The sequence below is a fragment of the Topomyia yanbarensis genome, chromosome 3, assembly GCF_030247195.1.
Source record: "Topomyia yanbarensis strain Yona2022 chromosome 3, ASM3024719v1, whole genome shotgun sequence".
NCBI classification, from domain to species: domain Eukaryota; kingdom Metazoa; phylum Arthropoda; class Insecta; order Diptera; family Culicidae; genus Topomyia; species Topomyia yanbarensis.
In genome coordinates, this window is record NC_080672.1 from 325,797,296 (window position 1) to 325,811,357 (window position 14,062).

Here is a 14,062-nt window from a genome sequence, read left to right on the forward strand (position 1 = left end):
AACCTGTATACTAAGAAGGTTATGTTAAAGATCTGTATCCTGTTTGGACAGCTCTAAGTGCAGTCAAAATACTCCGATTAGACTACAGACTTTAAGTACCCATTTTTCCCAATTCTTTGAGAAAAATATCTGCCCTAAAGAATTTTAAATCTTTTTCTTACCAATTTAGACAAAGTGTCATATTTTAATGTTAAAAAAACAATATAGTTGTGTTAAATTTCCACATATCACTTTCAAATTACTTCGTCTGGTAAACACACTAGCACCATCTATTGCATTGCGGAACCCGATTCCCGATCCACTTAGCAAGGAAAATCGCTAGCTACACCCACGCCAAGGCACTCATTTTCCCCTCCACTTTCCATCGGTTTTTCACAGAAGCGCCATCATTGAAGTGCTGTCCGGTTGGATCGCTGTCAGAATGTGTTGATTTTGCAGAAATTTCCTGTGTCACCCGAACGCTAACCGCCCAGAATGAAGTTTGCCGAGCACCTGTCGGCCCACATTACGCCAGAATGGCGGAAACAGTACATCATGTACGAGGTAAGTACCCTGAATAGTGAATTTTCACTTCACCGCAGTTGGCCCGAATTGCTTCGATCCAAAAAGATGACCTATTTATCGAGCAGAGAAACACTTTATCGAGTTTCAAGTGCAAAGTGACATCCAAGTTGGCCGAAAGAGCGCATGTGTCCCGCATGGGGGCGATCGATTTTCCCACGCCGACGCAGATCGGTTTGTTTACAGCTTATTTTGCGTGCTACGTTGTTTACCAACGATCAGCTGGCAGGCGGACAGACGCGTTGCCGGTGGATACCAATCGGTTCAAACCGCTTCCAGGGACGATTGAGCACATGTGTTGCTTTCCCCTTCGGTAGTGGGAAAGGTGCCGGTCACGTTTTCAATTTTGCAGCCACGAGATTCGAGGTTGTGTTTGTAAACATTGACGAAGCCGGTGGAGCGACCTGTTGCATGCGCATGCCATGATAGTGGGATGCATTGTATGTAAACATGAACCGCCGTACGGGAGATGTACTTGTGTATAGGGGAATTTACATGAATGAATGATGCGCGTGGGGTAATACATTTTAGCACGCGAGGATATTTGCGTGTATTAAACTATTTTATTGCAAGGAAATTGTGAACTGTAATTGAAATATCGTAATTTATTTCCACTCATTGCAGGAAATGAAAGCTCAGCTATATGCAGCGGTTGAGCAGTCACCATCGGCCGAGCTGGTCGATCCGGAAGAGCTGACGAGATACTTTGCCAAATTTGATGAACAATTCTTTCACTACTGTGATAGCGAACTAGCCAAAATCAATACATTTTATTCAGGTAAGCACATTTCGGTTGAATTAGTCAAAACGTTTTAGGAAAAGACAGCGCTCTAGGAATAGATCAACTGGAGACTATTTGATTTTGTAAATCTTATGTTAGTTGTTTATTTAGTACACACTTATTGAACCATTACTATTGAATTAGTTATGGAATTTGCGTTTCGACTTCGTCCCATCAGAATCCGATACTAGCTTAGTGACAGGAATAAGCTAGTGCCAGATTGACGCTAGCTCCAAAAACGAGGACATTAATTGTCCTAAGCAAGTCTTAATTCGAGCGTGATATTATTAATATAAATAAGAAATATTAGTGGTCCCCGCTGGTCTCTTTGAGGAACTAAACTTGAAAGATTGAAATCCAACTAAAATAAACTAAACGAAGAAGCACATTATTGTATCAATCAACACTTTTTTTTCTTATTTCCTTTAGAAAAACTTGCCGAGGCCACCAGAAAATTTGCCAACCTCCGGTCAGAGCTCAGCGAAACACTTGAACTGGAAGAAAACACCAAGAAGAAAAAGGATAAAATCCATCGTGTCAAAAAGAACCTATTACGCAAGAAAAATGTTTCCGTGCGAAAAATCCAAGAGCTGAAGCTGGCGTTTAGCGAATTCTATCTGAGCCTGATTTTGCTGCAGAACTATCAGAATCTCAACTTCACCGGCTTCCGGAAGATACTGAAGAAACATGACAAGCTGCTGAACGTTGACTTCGGCGCACGATGGCGTACGGAGAACGTGGAATCAGCTCACTTCTACACCAACAAAGATATCGATCGATTGATCCACGAGACGGAGAGCATTGTGACCAATGAAATCGAAGGAGGTGACCGACAGCGCGCTATGAAGCGACTTCGTGTGCCTCCGTTGGGCGAACAGCAAATTCCTTGGACCACCTTTAAGGTCGGACTGTTCTCCGGAGCATTGGTTGTTCTCTGTGTAGCTGTAGTACTGTCAGCAATGTTCCGTGACCGAGGTGACGACTGGATAACTGCCTTCCGATTGTACAGGGGCCCATTGTTGCTGGTGGAGTTTCTTTTTCTCTGGGGCATCAATGTGTATGGCTGGCGATCATCAGGAGTTAACCACGTGTTGATATTCGAGCTTGACCCACGAAACCACCTGTCCGAGCAACATATTATGGAGCTGGCTTCGATTTTTGGAGTCATCTGGGCACTGAGCGTTTTGAGCTATCTGTACGCTGATTCTCTTGGAATTCCTGCCTATCTAAGTCCGTTGATGTTGTACATTTTGATGGCGGTTTTTCTTTTGAATCCCACCAGAACATTTCGCCACGAGGCAAGATTTTGGACAATCCGAATCCTCAGTCGCATTGTACTAGCGCCATTTTTCTACGTAAACTTTGCCGATTTCTGGCTTGCTGATCAACTCAACAGTGTGGTACCGGCCTTCTTGGATATCCAGTATTTTATATGCTTCTACTCCACTATCACCAACTGGAACCGTGCGGAGAACCCGAATCAGTGTATCAACAACTCCCTCTGGGTTCGACCCATAGTTGCCATGTTGCCGGCCTGGTTTCGAATGGCCCAATGTTTACGACGATTCCGCGATACTCGCGACGTCCATCCGCATTTAGCCAACGCCGTGAAGTATTCAACTTCATTCTTTGTGGTCGCGTTTTCTTCGTTAACTCAGGCCACTTCGGCGAGATACGAGAAGAGCACCGATAATCCCTGGTTCTATCTGTGGATAATCTCTTCGATTGTGTCGTCGTGTTACGCGTACACCTGGGACATTAAGATGGACTGGGGTCTGTTTGATTCGAAGTCTAGCGATAACAAGTTTCTGAGAGATGAAGTAGTGTACGGATCGAATGTAGGTTCCGAAAAAAATGAATTTTGTTATTTCTAACGATTCTATCATTCTAGTGGTTCTATTACTTTGCCATCGTCGAAGACTTGATCCTGCGGTTTGGTTGGACTCTTTCTATGAGTTTGATCGAAATGGGTTACATCGACCGGGAGATTATTGTGTCGATTTTGAGTCCACTGGAAGTGTTCCGGAGGTTTATTTGGAATTATTTCCGATTGGAGAATGAGCATTTAAATAATTGTGGTAACTTCCGAGCTGTTAGAGATATTTCCGTTGCTCCGATGGATTGTTCAGATCAGGTAAGTGAGCTGCAGATGTCCTGAGGATGAAGGGTGATCGTTGTTCTCTTAATTTTTGCAGACCACGATATTGCGCATGATGGACGAAGAAGATGGTGTTCGCAATCGACGAACGTTAAAGAAAGTAGGTGGCAAGAAGAAATTAGAACAGAGACTTTTACTTCGCGAAGCAGAATCGACCGAGGATTTAGAAATGTAACGAAACAGTATTTTATGTCATTAGTCATTACCCATCGCATTTTTTGTGCGTAAACTTGCGCTTCGATCATTAATATTTGACATTACATGGACCAGTTAATGCGTCACTCTCCATCATTCTCTGTAGGGCAATATGTCTACTGTTGTGGTCATGTCGAGCTCGTCCTGGCATTCAATGTGGCTTGAGTTGCTTTTTCCCTCGCCAAACCATGTCCTGAGACACAGACCTTCCGCTTCTTTCCCACACACCTACTATTCGGTTATTTTTTCTTCACTTCATGCCGGTCGGTACGGTTCCAAGGAATTCCAGCACGAAATTACAATAAGCAAAGAATATATAGTTACCCCATTACTAATATTTTCTCCACAGGCATCAGAACCACACTCAAGACCGATTCAGGAAGGTACAGTGGCAAATGTAGGTTACGGTTCGGACAGCTGAAATTGGGTTTATTCTGCGTTGAAACACCTCCATCCTGAGTCCCATTTCCTTTGCACTTGCACGAAATCCAAGGACTGCACAACTCCTTCTCAGCACTACTAATGCTATCACATCGCGATCGGAGATATGAGGCATTATTTACAATAAAACAATAGCGGTAATGTTGGTGTTTTCGATTACCGTTTTGCGAAACCCAATCAAAAAATCAATTTTACTTAAGAACGTACCACGCGAATAGAGTAGATCAAAAGGTGTGTAGAATATAATGGATATTATTTTGTATGTAAATCAAATGAAAATAAAGATGGACTATACTTTATATTTAAATATATGCGGCAACATGTTTTTGCATTCCTCGTATTTAGTATGCCACGTAAAATAAGGAAAATTTCAAATACCTCCCTTTACCTAGAACACACAGATAAAAGATTTAGCAAATGTCATAAGTTAATGGGATTGAACATTGAAGAAACATCAAGACAAATAAGTCATTCGCATAGTGACTCTCAGAGCGTGTAGACGTTTTTTCGGTCCGTGCAGTGTAGCGCTGTATCAGGAATCAGTAGCGTCTGGCTCAAATGGCACGTTCCCCATGTTGATCGGAGATTTGTGTAAAGCAAAGCTAGCTAGTTTATCCTGAGCTTTCTCCGCCTCTTCGCGATTTTGGATTTTTTTTTCTTCTTTTTTTGTGTACGCGCTCACAGTTATACGACCAGCAAAGCAATGGCAGCGTTTCTCATCTTGTGAGCTGCTTGGATACCGTTATAAATAAAAGATAAGTACCGCTGTTATATTACGTTTTTCTTTCTTGGTTCTTCTACTAATGTGCACTGGACAATAGACCCGTGCAAAACTGAAGTCTCCTGACAATGTCTCGCTTCGAGGTGAGATGGAAGTCGAAACAATATCGACTCCCCGGCTCAAGGTATATCCATTCTGAGCAGTGGCGTAGTAAGATTAATTTTCGGGGGGGGGGGGGGGGAGGTTGAGTTTATTTTTATATTTTGTATATATGAATACAATATATGTATGTATGTATGTATATACGTTACTTTAGAGAGCAGCAAAAATGTTTAATAACACAATGAGCAGAAACAGAAAATACAAAAACCAACAATTCAGGAAACTCGCTTGCGCAGCCACCAGACCCGCTAAAACAACTACTCTTACACAGAACCTGATTCCTCCCCGGCATTACTTCGGGGCACTACCATACTTCGGCATTACTTACACTACCAGTTTTCGACCAACGTGGCAATTTTTTGTATGAGAGTAGGAAAGCCAGCTGTGGATAGAGAATTAGTGCTCTTCCCCTACGAGGACAATCTGAACGGCTCTCTATCCAGTGCCATTTAGTACCCCAACTCGTTTAGATCCTTTGGCTCCCTTCTTGTACCACTTACTCGTTGAGCTCTCGACTTGTTCACGAACTACTCAGTCTAGTCCTCGATGATGGACGTAACTTACTCCGACGGAGAATTCCCCGGCGAGAGAAGTTATCCCAAAACCAAGCCAACCAGTGAGAATCCGAGGTCGGTCCGGTGTTACCGCTTAATCAAGGTGTTCGATTCGCTGGTGCCCCGACGACCCGCAACTGGTGGTGTCTCGTCGCGATCTATACAGTCAAATCCCCGATAGGGAATCTTCGGAGTTCTCCCGACTCCGATTCTTCTTCTGTTTTCGTTATATTTCTCTCAGGCCTACCGGTAGGGTGCCGTGGTTAGTCCGACGATTGTGGGGTGAGCGTGGCGTCCGGTTCGCTGGCGCCCCAATGATCCGTACCCGGGGCTCTGTCGCGGTCTACTCGACTTGTGCCCAGCGGTACATCTAGCCTACTTCTGCAGAGAGTTTCCCGGCGGTGATTGCTCTTCTGAAACCATTTCCTATTTCGCTGTCATGATCTGCGTCACCACTTTGTTGACCGCGTTCCACGTGATTACGTTGCTTATCATAATGTGGACAACATTATTCGGGTTGATATCCGGTCCTTCCTTTTCAAGTATCTCCCTGCGTATCGTTTCGGTAGCTCCGGTAGCTCCTCGATGTTCTCACTCTCCGGTCACAACGGTGACATTTCTCCGATTGTAGCACTCGATATCCTCCGCCAGGGTGGTGCAGATGGGGATCATCTCGGCGATATCGCATGCTGTCTCCAACAATCTTGTTCTGTACGAGCTCGCGACTCGTGCACCCATCAGCCGGAACGTCCTATACAGCTTTTCGCGGTTCCGCTAGGTTTTCAGCGCTGTACCCAAGACCGGAACCCCATATTACAATATCGATGACGAAACACTAGCTAGCCAACGTCTCGTACTGCTTCTCAGACCGCCGACGTTTGGCATGATCCTCGTAATCCCGTTCGTTGCCTGTCCCAACCTTTCGCAAGCTTAGTCGACAAAGTTGCTGAAGCGGTCGTTGACATGTTTTCCTAGTTTTCTGAGTGTATCCAGCAGACATATAGGCCTGTACGAGACGGGATCGCCCGGTAACTTCCCTGGCTTTATCAGCGTCACCAGCTTCTGTACCTTTCACATTTCAGAGAAGTTACCATCATCTAAACACTTCTACAGCACAATCCTGAACATGTCCGGATATACCAGGATCACAACCTTCAGTGCCACGTTTGGTATTCCATCCGGACAAGGGGCTGCCGCATCAACGTTCTCGGTCTCGCTTTTCGGCGCAAGTGCATCTACAAAGAGGTCTTCCACTTCCGCTCGCCGGTCCTTGGCCGATGTTGTACGCGAATCGCCTGGTGGTTGCTATGGGTATATTTTTCTCGCACTCTCCAGTCCATGTTCGCCGTCATTGAAGGACGTGACGTCGATGATAGACTCCCTTCCGTCCCTCCGAAATGTGCTAACGTAACCTTAATTGTCTAACTTCGCCAGAGTTTCCTGCAGGATACACCCACTTGAATTGGTTATTCTAGTGCCCACTCAACATTCCTGGCATTGAAGTCATCATCAATGACTACAGGCTTTTGGGTGATCAACTGCTGGGTTAACTGTTCCAACATTAGGCTGAACTGTACTACTACACTATCCACCTTACAGGTGCACATGAAGACGCCGTTGATTTTGGCGATTACGAAGCCCTTTGCTCACGAGTTTTCTAAAGTTACCTCGGACCCTCGCTAGAACCATGAAAGGGCTCGACCTTTCATTCATTTAATTCCCGACATTCCTCTTGCTTCCGCGATTCTCTCCATTTATTACGCTGTATAGATTCTCTGCGTACTTGAACTATTTAGCCACGAACTACACTCGGATATTACCCAACGGTAAGTTACCGCAAGGCATTTCTGTGAGCCATTTAGCTACTATTTTCGTGAGCCTCAGTGATCCATTTAGCTTCTGATACCATGAGTTATTTAGCTCTGGTTCAGTTTAGTTCCCAGCTTTGTCGCGATCTAGTCCCCAGCGTTAAACTCACCTTAATACAACTGACCGACTGCTTCGGTATATTCAATCAAAACTTCACCACCACTTTCAAACTCCTGCTTCAGTTTACGTCGCAGAACTCGCTGCAATTCAGTATATACTTTCAGTCCATTTCGTACTGCTATATCGACTAGAGGAAGAAGGATATGAGAAGAGCTTGGAATCGGCGTCAGCGTGATACTCCACTTAATTGTCTCTTCGACGCATACTTTCCAGGTTGTATTGATCCGGAGCTGAACAATGTTCAATGGGCAATTGACAGTTTTGCTCCATGCATATCACCTGGAAAAGATGGAATCTTTCCCGTGCTGCTTCAAAAGGGGTTTTATATTCTCAAACATGTCTTGATGAAGAGTTTGCTTTCCAGTCTTGCTACCGGCTATATTGGTAAGTGGTTGGTAAATGACTGGGTATTGCACATCTGAATGAACAAAATAGACCCCACGCGTGGTCCTTAGCTTACGCCCATGCAACTCCTATCCCTACCTCCGCGTGGTACTGGTCGGAGTACTAGCAACTATAGTGCAGATCGGGCTACCACAAGATACGCGCAGAATCTGGAGGCAGCGTAGCCGAGCATGCGCTGGATGGAGCTTCTCTTGAGGACTGCTGGAACATTATCAAAGCACTCGTAAATAACACAGCTGAAAGCGTCGTCGGGTATGTGGAACAAAGTCAACGGAACGACTGGTTCGACGAGGAGTGTAGAGGGATTTTAGAAGAGAAGGACGTAGCGCGGACATTGATGCTGCAGCGTGGAACGCGGCTGAACGTAGAACGATACCGACTGAAGCGGAAGCAACAGATCCGCCTAGAAGAAAAAAAGCCGTCTGGAAGAAGCAGAATCTGAGGAAAAGGAACAGTTGTACCGCTCTCAAGAAACACCAAATTTCTATTAGAAGCTTAACGCATCTCGCAAAGGCTTTGTGTCGCGAGCCGAAATGTGTAGGGATAATGATAGAAGCATTCTGACGGATGGGCGTGAGGTGATTGAAAGGTGGAAGCAACACTACTTTGAACACTTTAATGGCAATGAAGAAACGGATGCCGAAGGCAAAGGCAGCGGAGTAGAATACTACGTCAGAACGGCGGACGATGGAAATTAGCCTATTCTAACGCTGAGAGAAGAAAAAGATGCCATTCAACAGCTCAATAAATAAAGCAGCTGATAAGGATGGTTTTAGAGCTGAACTCATTAAAATGGGCCAGGAAAGGTTGGCCATTTGTTTGCACACTCCGATAGTCAAAATCTGGGATTCCGAGCAGCTACCGGAGGAGTGGAAACAAGGGGTTATTCGCCCCATCTATAAGAAGGGCGATAAGCTGAAATATGAGAACTATAGAGCGATCACTATCCTGAATGCCGCCTACAAAGTGTTATCCCAGGTTATCTTCCGACGCTTATCACGCGAATGTCCATTGTACAAAATGCAACATGCATATCGGTGTGTGATATTCACGATCACTCTGCTTTACGATGTTGTTTACAACATTGAAAAAGCCTTCTCGCTCAAGCAATCTAGCTTGGCTGTATTCCTAGGTATTGGTGGTACTTTAGATAATGAGTCCTTCCAGTCTGCTCTGGTAGCTACGCGCGGTCATGGGGTATCTGCACGTATCTCGGGTTGGATAAACGCAATGCTTAGTAATCGCATGCTTTGCTCATCACTGAGACAGGCAGAGATAGGGAACTTGAGAATATGCGGCTGTCCTCATAGTGGCGTTCTGTCACCTTTGCTAAGAGCTGTCGAACAGTGGTGTCGACAAGTTAAATTATTTGTTAATATATGTACCTTGCAGTTCTTTGATTCTGAGCTACAGTGTGCATATCAAGTCAAATACGTTAGAGTTATATTGACTTCCAAACCTAATTGGTCTGCTCACATTAAGTTCCGAGTCAAGAAAGCGTGCATGGCTTTCGGGCAGTGCAGACGAACTTTTGGAAAGACCTGTGGTCTCAAACCCAAACACATCTACTGGATTTTGTAATTTGACAATTATACATATAATACTGTCATATGATGCCTCGTGTGGTGGCAGAGGGGAATGGTGATAACGGTTCAGTCATAGCTAAACCATCTGCAAAGTATGGCGTTGGATGACTTTCGCCACAATTTCGACTGCTGCCCTTAAAGCCCTTCTACTTATCAAATCATTACGCGTACACCTTAACCAAGAAGCACTATCATGTGCGTGCAGGCTGCAGGTTACTGGGGTTTGGAACAGTAACCATTAGGGTGGGGCAAAATGATCGTTTTTTCAGCACAGCACTTTTTTCGTTCCTTTTGGGGTCCCAAACAACTGTGCAAAATTTGGGGTCGATTGGTGTTGACCTGGCGTAGCGCATTGCGTTTGAAATTTGTATGGAGATTAGTATGGGAAAACCTACATTTTTGCATTTTTAATTCTACAGACTACAATTCTTCATTTAGTATGCAAACAAATAGATATAAGTGTAGTCCAGGATATGCTGAACAACTTTGCCGAAGGATGTATGGTGTTAGAATGTCTCTAAGCCATGTTATAGCTGTTCAAAGTTCGATACATCGAATTAAATGCCAAAAATCATTTTTATTGCCAACACTGCCGGTGTACCAATGGTATTTCATATAGCATTCCAAAATAACATTATATATTTTAGATTTACCACATTGATATGTTTGGATGAATTATTCAAAAGCCTTAGCTCAATTTCATGAGCGTAGGTGGTTGAGCAATAGGGCATAGTGAGGGGTGAGGGGGGGGGGACTTTAATATGTAGAAATTCGAACTGAAATGTTGTCGAGTTGGAAAGTTCAGATGAATTATTTCAAAACAATTACACAATGTCCTACGCATAATACTAACGATGAAATAAAACATACTGTATCCCTTTGCCTTGACTTTTATCAATAGAAGTTACGTTGCAGACTGAATCAACTGATGTCGATTTAATATGTCTGAGGATTATATTTCGGTTTAATACGCATTATGATTTGATAGCATGCTCATTTCTATGCTGTTCGATCACGAGGCGTGAAGCTAATTTCTGGATTTCAACATGAAATCCACCAGATCCCTGCAACAATTTTTGCTTCAGGTGATCGAACAGCATCAAAATGAGCATCCCATCAATCATAGTGCCTATTAAACTGAAACATAATCAATGCAATCCTCTGACATATCAACTCGACATCAATTGATTCAGTCTGTAACGTAACTTCTATTGATAAAAGTCAAGGCAAAGGGATACAGTATGTTTTATTTCATCGTTACTATTATGCGTAGGACATTGTGTAATTGTTTTGAAATAATTCATCTGAACATTCCAACTCGACAACATTTCAGTTCGAATTTCTACATATTAAAGTCCCCCCCCTCACTACGCCCTATTGCTCAACTACCTACGCTCATGAAATTGAGCTAAAGCTTTTGAACAATTCATCCAAACATATCAATGTGGTAAAACTAAAATATATAATGTTATTTCCGAATGCTATATGAAATACCATTGGTACACCGGCAGTGTTGGCAATAAAAATGATTTTTGGCATTTAATCCGATGTATCGAACTTTGAACAGCTATAACATGGCTTAGAGACATTCTAACACCATACATCCTTCGGCAAAGTTGTTCAGCATATCCTGCACTATACTTCTATCTTTTTGTTGGCACACTACAGGAAGAATTGTAGTCTGTAGAATTAAAAATGCAAAAATGTAGGTTTTCCCATACTAATCTCCATACATATTTCAATCGCAATGCGCTACGCCGGGTCAACACCAATCGACCCCAAATTTTGCACAGTTGTTTGGGACCCCAAAAGGAACCAAAAAAGTGCTGTGCTCGGTTGATGTGGCTATGATTACATTTTTCCATATAACAATGCCCCACCCTAGTAACCATGTTGATCTTGCTACTAGTCATACACAACTGTGGCCACAAATGGTTACATGGGTTGAAGATATTCTTGCTCCCAGCGATATTACACTCATATGTAGTTTTCCTTACAGAACTTTCCACGTGAAGATTTTCTCTCTTGAGAGAGGAGTGGTTGTCTGTCTATATGAAGAGACAACAAACGCAACTGGCCTGTTACACTGACGATTCTCTGATTGAGGGACGTGTTGGTGCTGATGGCTACTGTCGTGAAATGAGATTCGAACAATCTCACTCGCTAGGTAGATACTGTAGACTGAGGAGACTTGATCCCCGGGGAGACTTGATCCCATCATTGTAACTCAAAGGCGGATCAGAATACATTAATCGAATATACTATAAAGTTGCGTAGTTTTATCTAAACATAAATTTCATCAACACAGAAAAAAGAAATTGGACTTTTGTGTAACCGAATTTTCACCGATTTAAAAAAAATCGCAGAAGAACTGAATAAGATTTATTTTCTAAATTTTCAAATTTTTATAAAATTGATAAAATCACCCACTATATACTCTACTTTTGCATACAGAATTACAGGAGAATGTCAATTATATGAATACGTCATGATAGAGCTGATTCATTTGTTCAACTATATTTTTACTAAAGTTTGCTGAAATAGATGCTATGGGTTCACTTGATCCCCTCAAATTCGTGGAGGTTTGATCCCCTTCGCCATACTTCATACACACCACTGAAAATAACCAATTTCACACCAGAACAATTGAAGTCATTGTTGTCATAAAAAATGTCAAAAATGAACGCTTCATCGTAAAGAAACATAACTGTAATTGTTTACTACAGTATACGTAGCAATTATTCATCCCACATTTGACGTTCCTCAACCGTAATAAAGACAGCTTTCAAATAATTGCACGGAGATTTGGGGAATTCGTAAAAATATCAGGTGAGAGATGCGTAATATGTAGTAACAAAAATAACAATATCTAATCATAACAATTTAATCAATACTACAATCCATTTATAAAATTGAATGGGGTAATGTACCCGTTTTTGCCCTATTAAGAAGGGTACCACATTATTAAAATAAAAATTTAATTATTTCAGCTTCTTTGATTTGTTATTAAGGTCCATTTTTTTATTTCGATTATAGAGGTTTTAACGTCAAGGTCATTCGCCTCTTATTAAGAGCCAATATAATAACAAAATTGTCTTGAGAATGGTGAAAATCATCTGTTTTTAGCGCAGCAAAATCTCTAATCGAGTACCCCCATTATTGCAATACCATTTGAGTCAATGCGTTGAGTAAAGATGGCAGACGCTGCTCTAACCCAAGGCATTAGATGGGTAGGATGATAGTAGAAAAAGGGCAAAAATAGGCTTATTACCCTACATGCTCTTTTAAACACGTTTTCTTAAAGGAATCAAGTGTCCCCAAATTAGGGATCGAGTCTCCACTAACCTAAGAATTTTCCATTTTTTTGTTGTTTTCCAGAAATGCTCATAGCTCATGTCCAGTATAATTTTTCCACGTAATTTTTTTATGATTATTAGTCATCCCTAGAAGCAATATAAAACTACAAAAAATATATAGTTTTTTATCATTCCACGGAGTTGGACTGAAAAATAAAAAAGGGGATCAAGTCTCCTCAGTCTCCCCTTCTGTATTTCAAGCAGAAATCTTCGCAATTATAAGCGGGGTACAATCGGCCCTTCAACAGAGCTTGTCCGGCAAAGTTATAAACTTCTGCTCCGATAGTCAAGCCCTTTGTTCAGACAAATCACGGTTCAAGATAGTGATCGCACTCCGAGCACAAAGCATTGCAAACACTATCTACCTTGCCTGAACATTCCAGTATTGCTGGATATGAATGGGCTGATGAATTGATGAATGGAGTGTTGGTCCTGAGTCCGCTCTGCCAATTTCGACAAGATAGATTAGAGAAAAAATACCGTCCTGGGCTTCGTCCGAGCACCGCGATTATTAGAGAAATCTACAAACGTGTCGCCAAATAAAGGCATTTCTAGAACAACCGAAAATTTCTTACATTTTTCGAAGCTCCAGTGCGGCATGCTGACCAGGGCTTTAATCGGCAACCGCAAACTCTTATCACATGGCACTATTCAGCGTGTTGAGTCTTTTTCATGTGATCTTTGTGAATCCGGCTATGAAACCTCATATCATATAATATGCGACTGCCCAGCAATAGCTCAATTGCGATTTTGAGCTTGCGGCCGTCCTTACATAGATGATATACTAAAATTTATTATCCAATGTAGTAAAGCGCTTTAGGTTTACTCGCAGGCGATTTGAACTACTTATGAGTTCAACAGGTAACTGCTTTTTTATACTGTTATTTCTCCACCCTCTCAATTCTACTTCCTCCCACTTCCTTCTCCTTTTCTTCCACTCAGAAAATAACGAGAAAACCCGGGCAACGTGCCTTTTGGGTCAACTATGTACGGGTAACGTGCCTTTTTGGCCAACTATATACGGGCAACGTGCCTTTTGGGCCAATATATTCTAATTCCTGATACACGTTACTACTAATATACTAAAAACTTTACAATTTCCAACGTATACGTCTGTCAATTGTATGCAAACCAAAGGGACATGTACAGAGTT

At 42.4% G+C, this 14,062-nt stretch overlaps 1 protein-coding gene across 2 annotated transcripts; it reads left to right on the forward strand.

The window, feature by feature from the left end:
• The first annotated feature begins 379 nt into the window (after nucleotides 1-379).
• LOC131689032 (solute carrier family 53 member 1) lies at nucleotides 380-4,443 on the forward strand. 2 transcript variants are annotated; one of them, XM_058973770.1, is made up of 6 exons: nucleotides 380-543; nucleotides 1,186-1,339; nucleotides 1,772-3,180; nucleotides 3,234-3,476; nucleotides 3,538-3,671; nucleotides 4,045-4,443. In XM_058973770.1, the coding sequence occupies exons 1-6, from the start codon at nucleotides 475-477 to the stop codon at nucleotides 4,094-4,096; spliced, it is 2,061 nt and encodes a 686-aa protein (XP_058829753.1). In that variant the 5' UTR covers nucleotides 380-474; the 3' UTR covers nucleotides 4,097-4,443. The 2 variants fall into 2 exon arrangements, with proteins under 2 accessions (XP_058829753.1, XP_058829754.1); XM_058973771.1 differs by having other exon boundaries at nucleotides 3,538-3,600.
• The last annotated feature ends 9,619 nt before the right edge of the window (nucleotides 4,444-14,062 follow it).

Bases quoted from the DNA above. Each gene is read 5' to 3' on its own strand.
- LOC131689032 (XM_058973770.1), top strand. From the start codon at position 475: ATGAAGTTTGCCGAGCACCTGTCGGCCCACATTACGCCAGAATGGCGG. The intron at 1,340-1,771 runs GTAAGCACATTT...TATTTCCTTTAG, and splicing joins AATCAATACATTTTATTCAG to AAAAACTTGCCGAGGCCACC. The intron at 3,672-4,044 runs GTAACGAAACAG...TTTTCTCCACAG, and splicing joins TCGACCGAGGATTTAGAAAT to GCATCAGAACCACACTCAAG.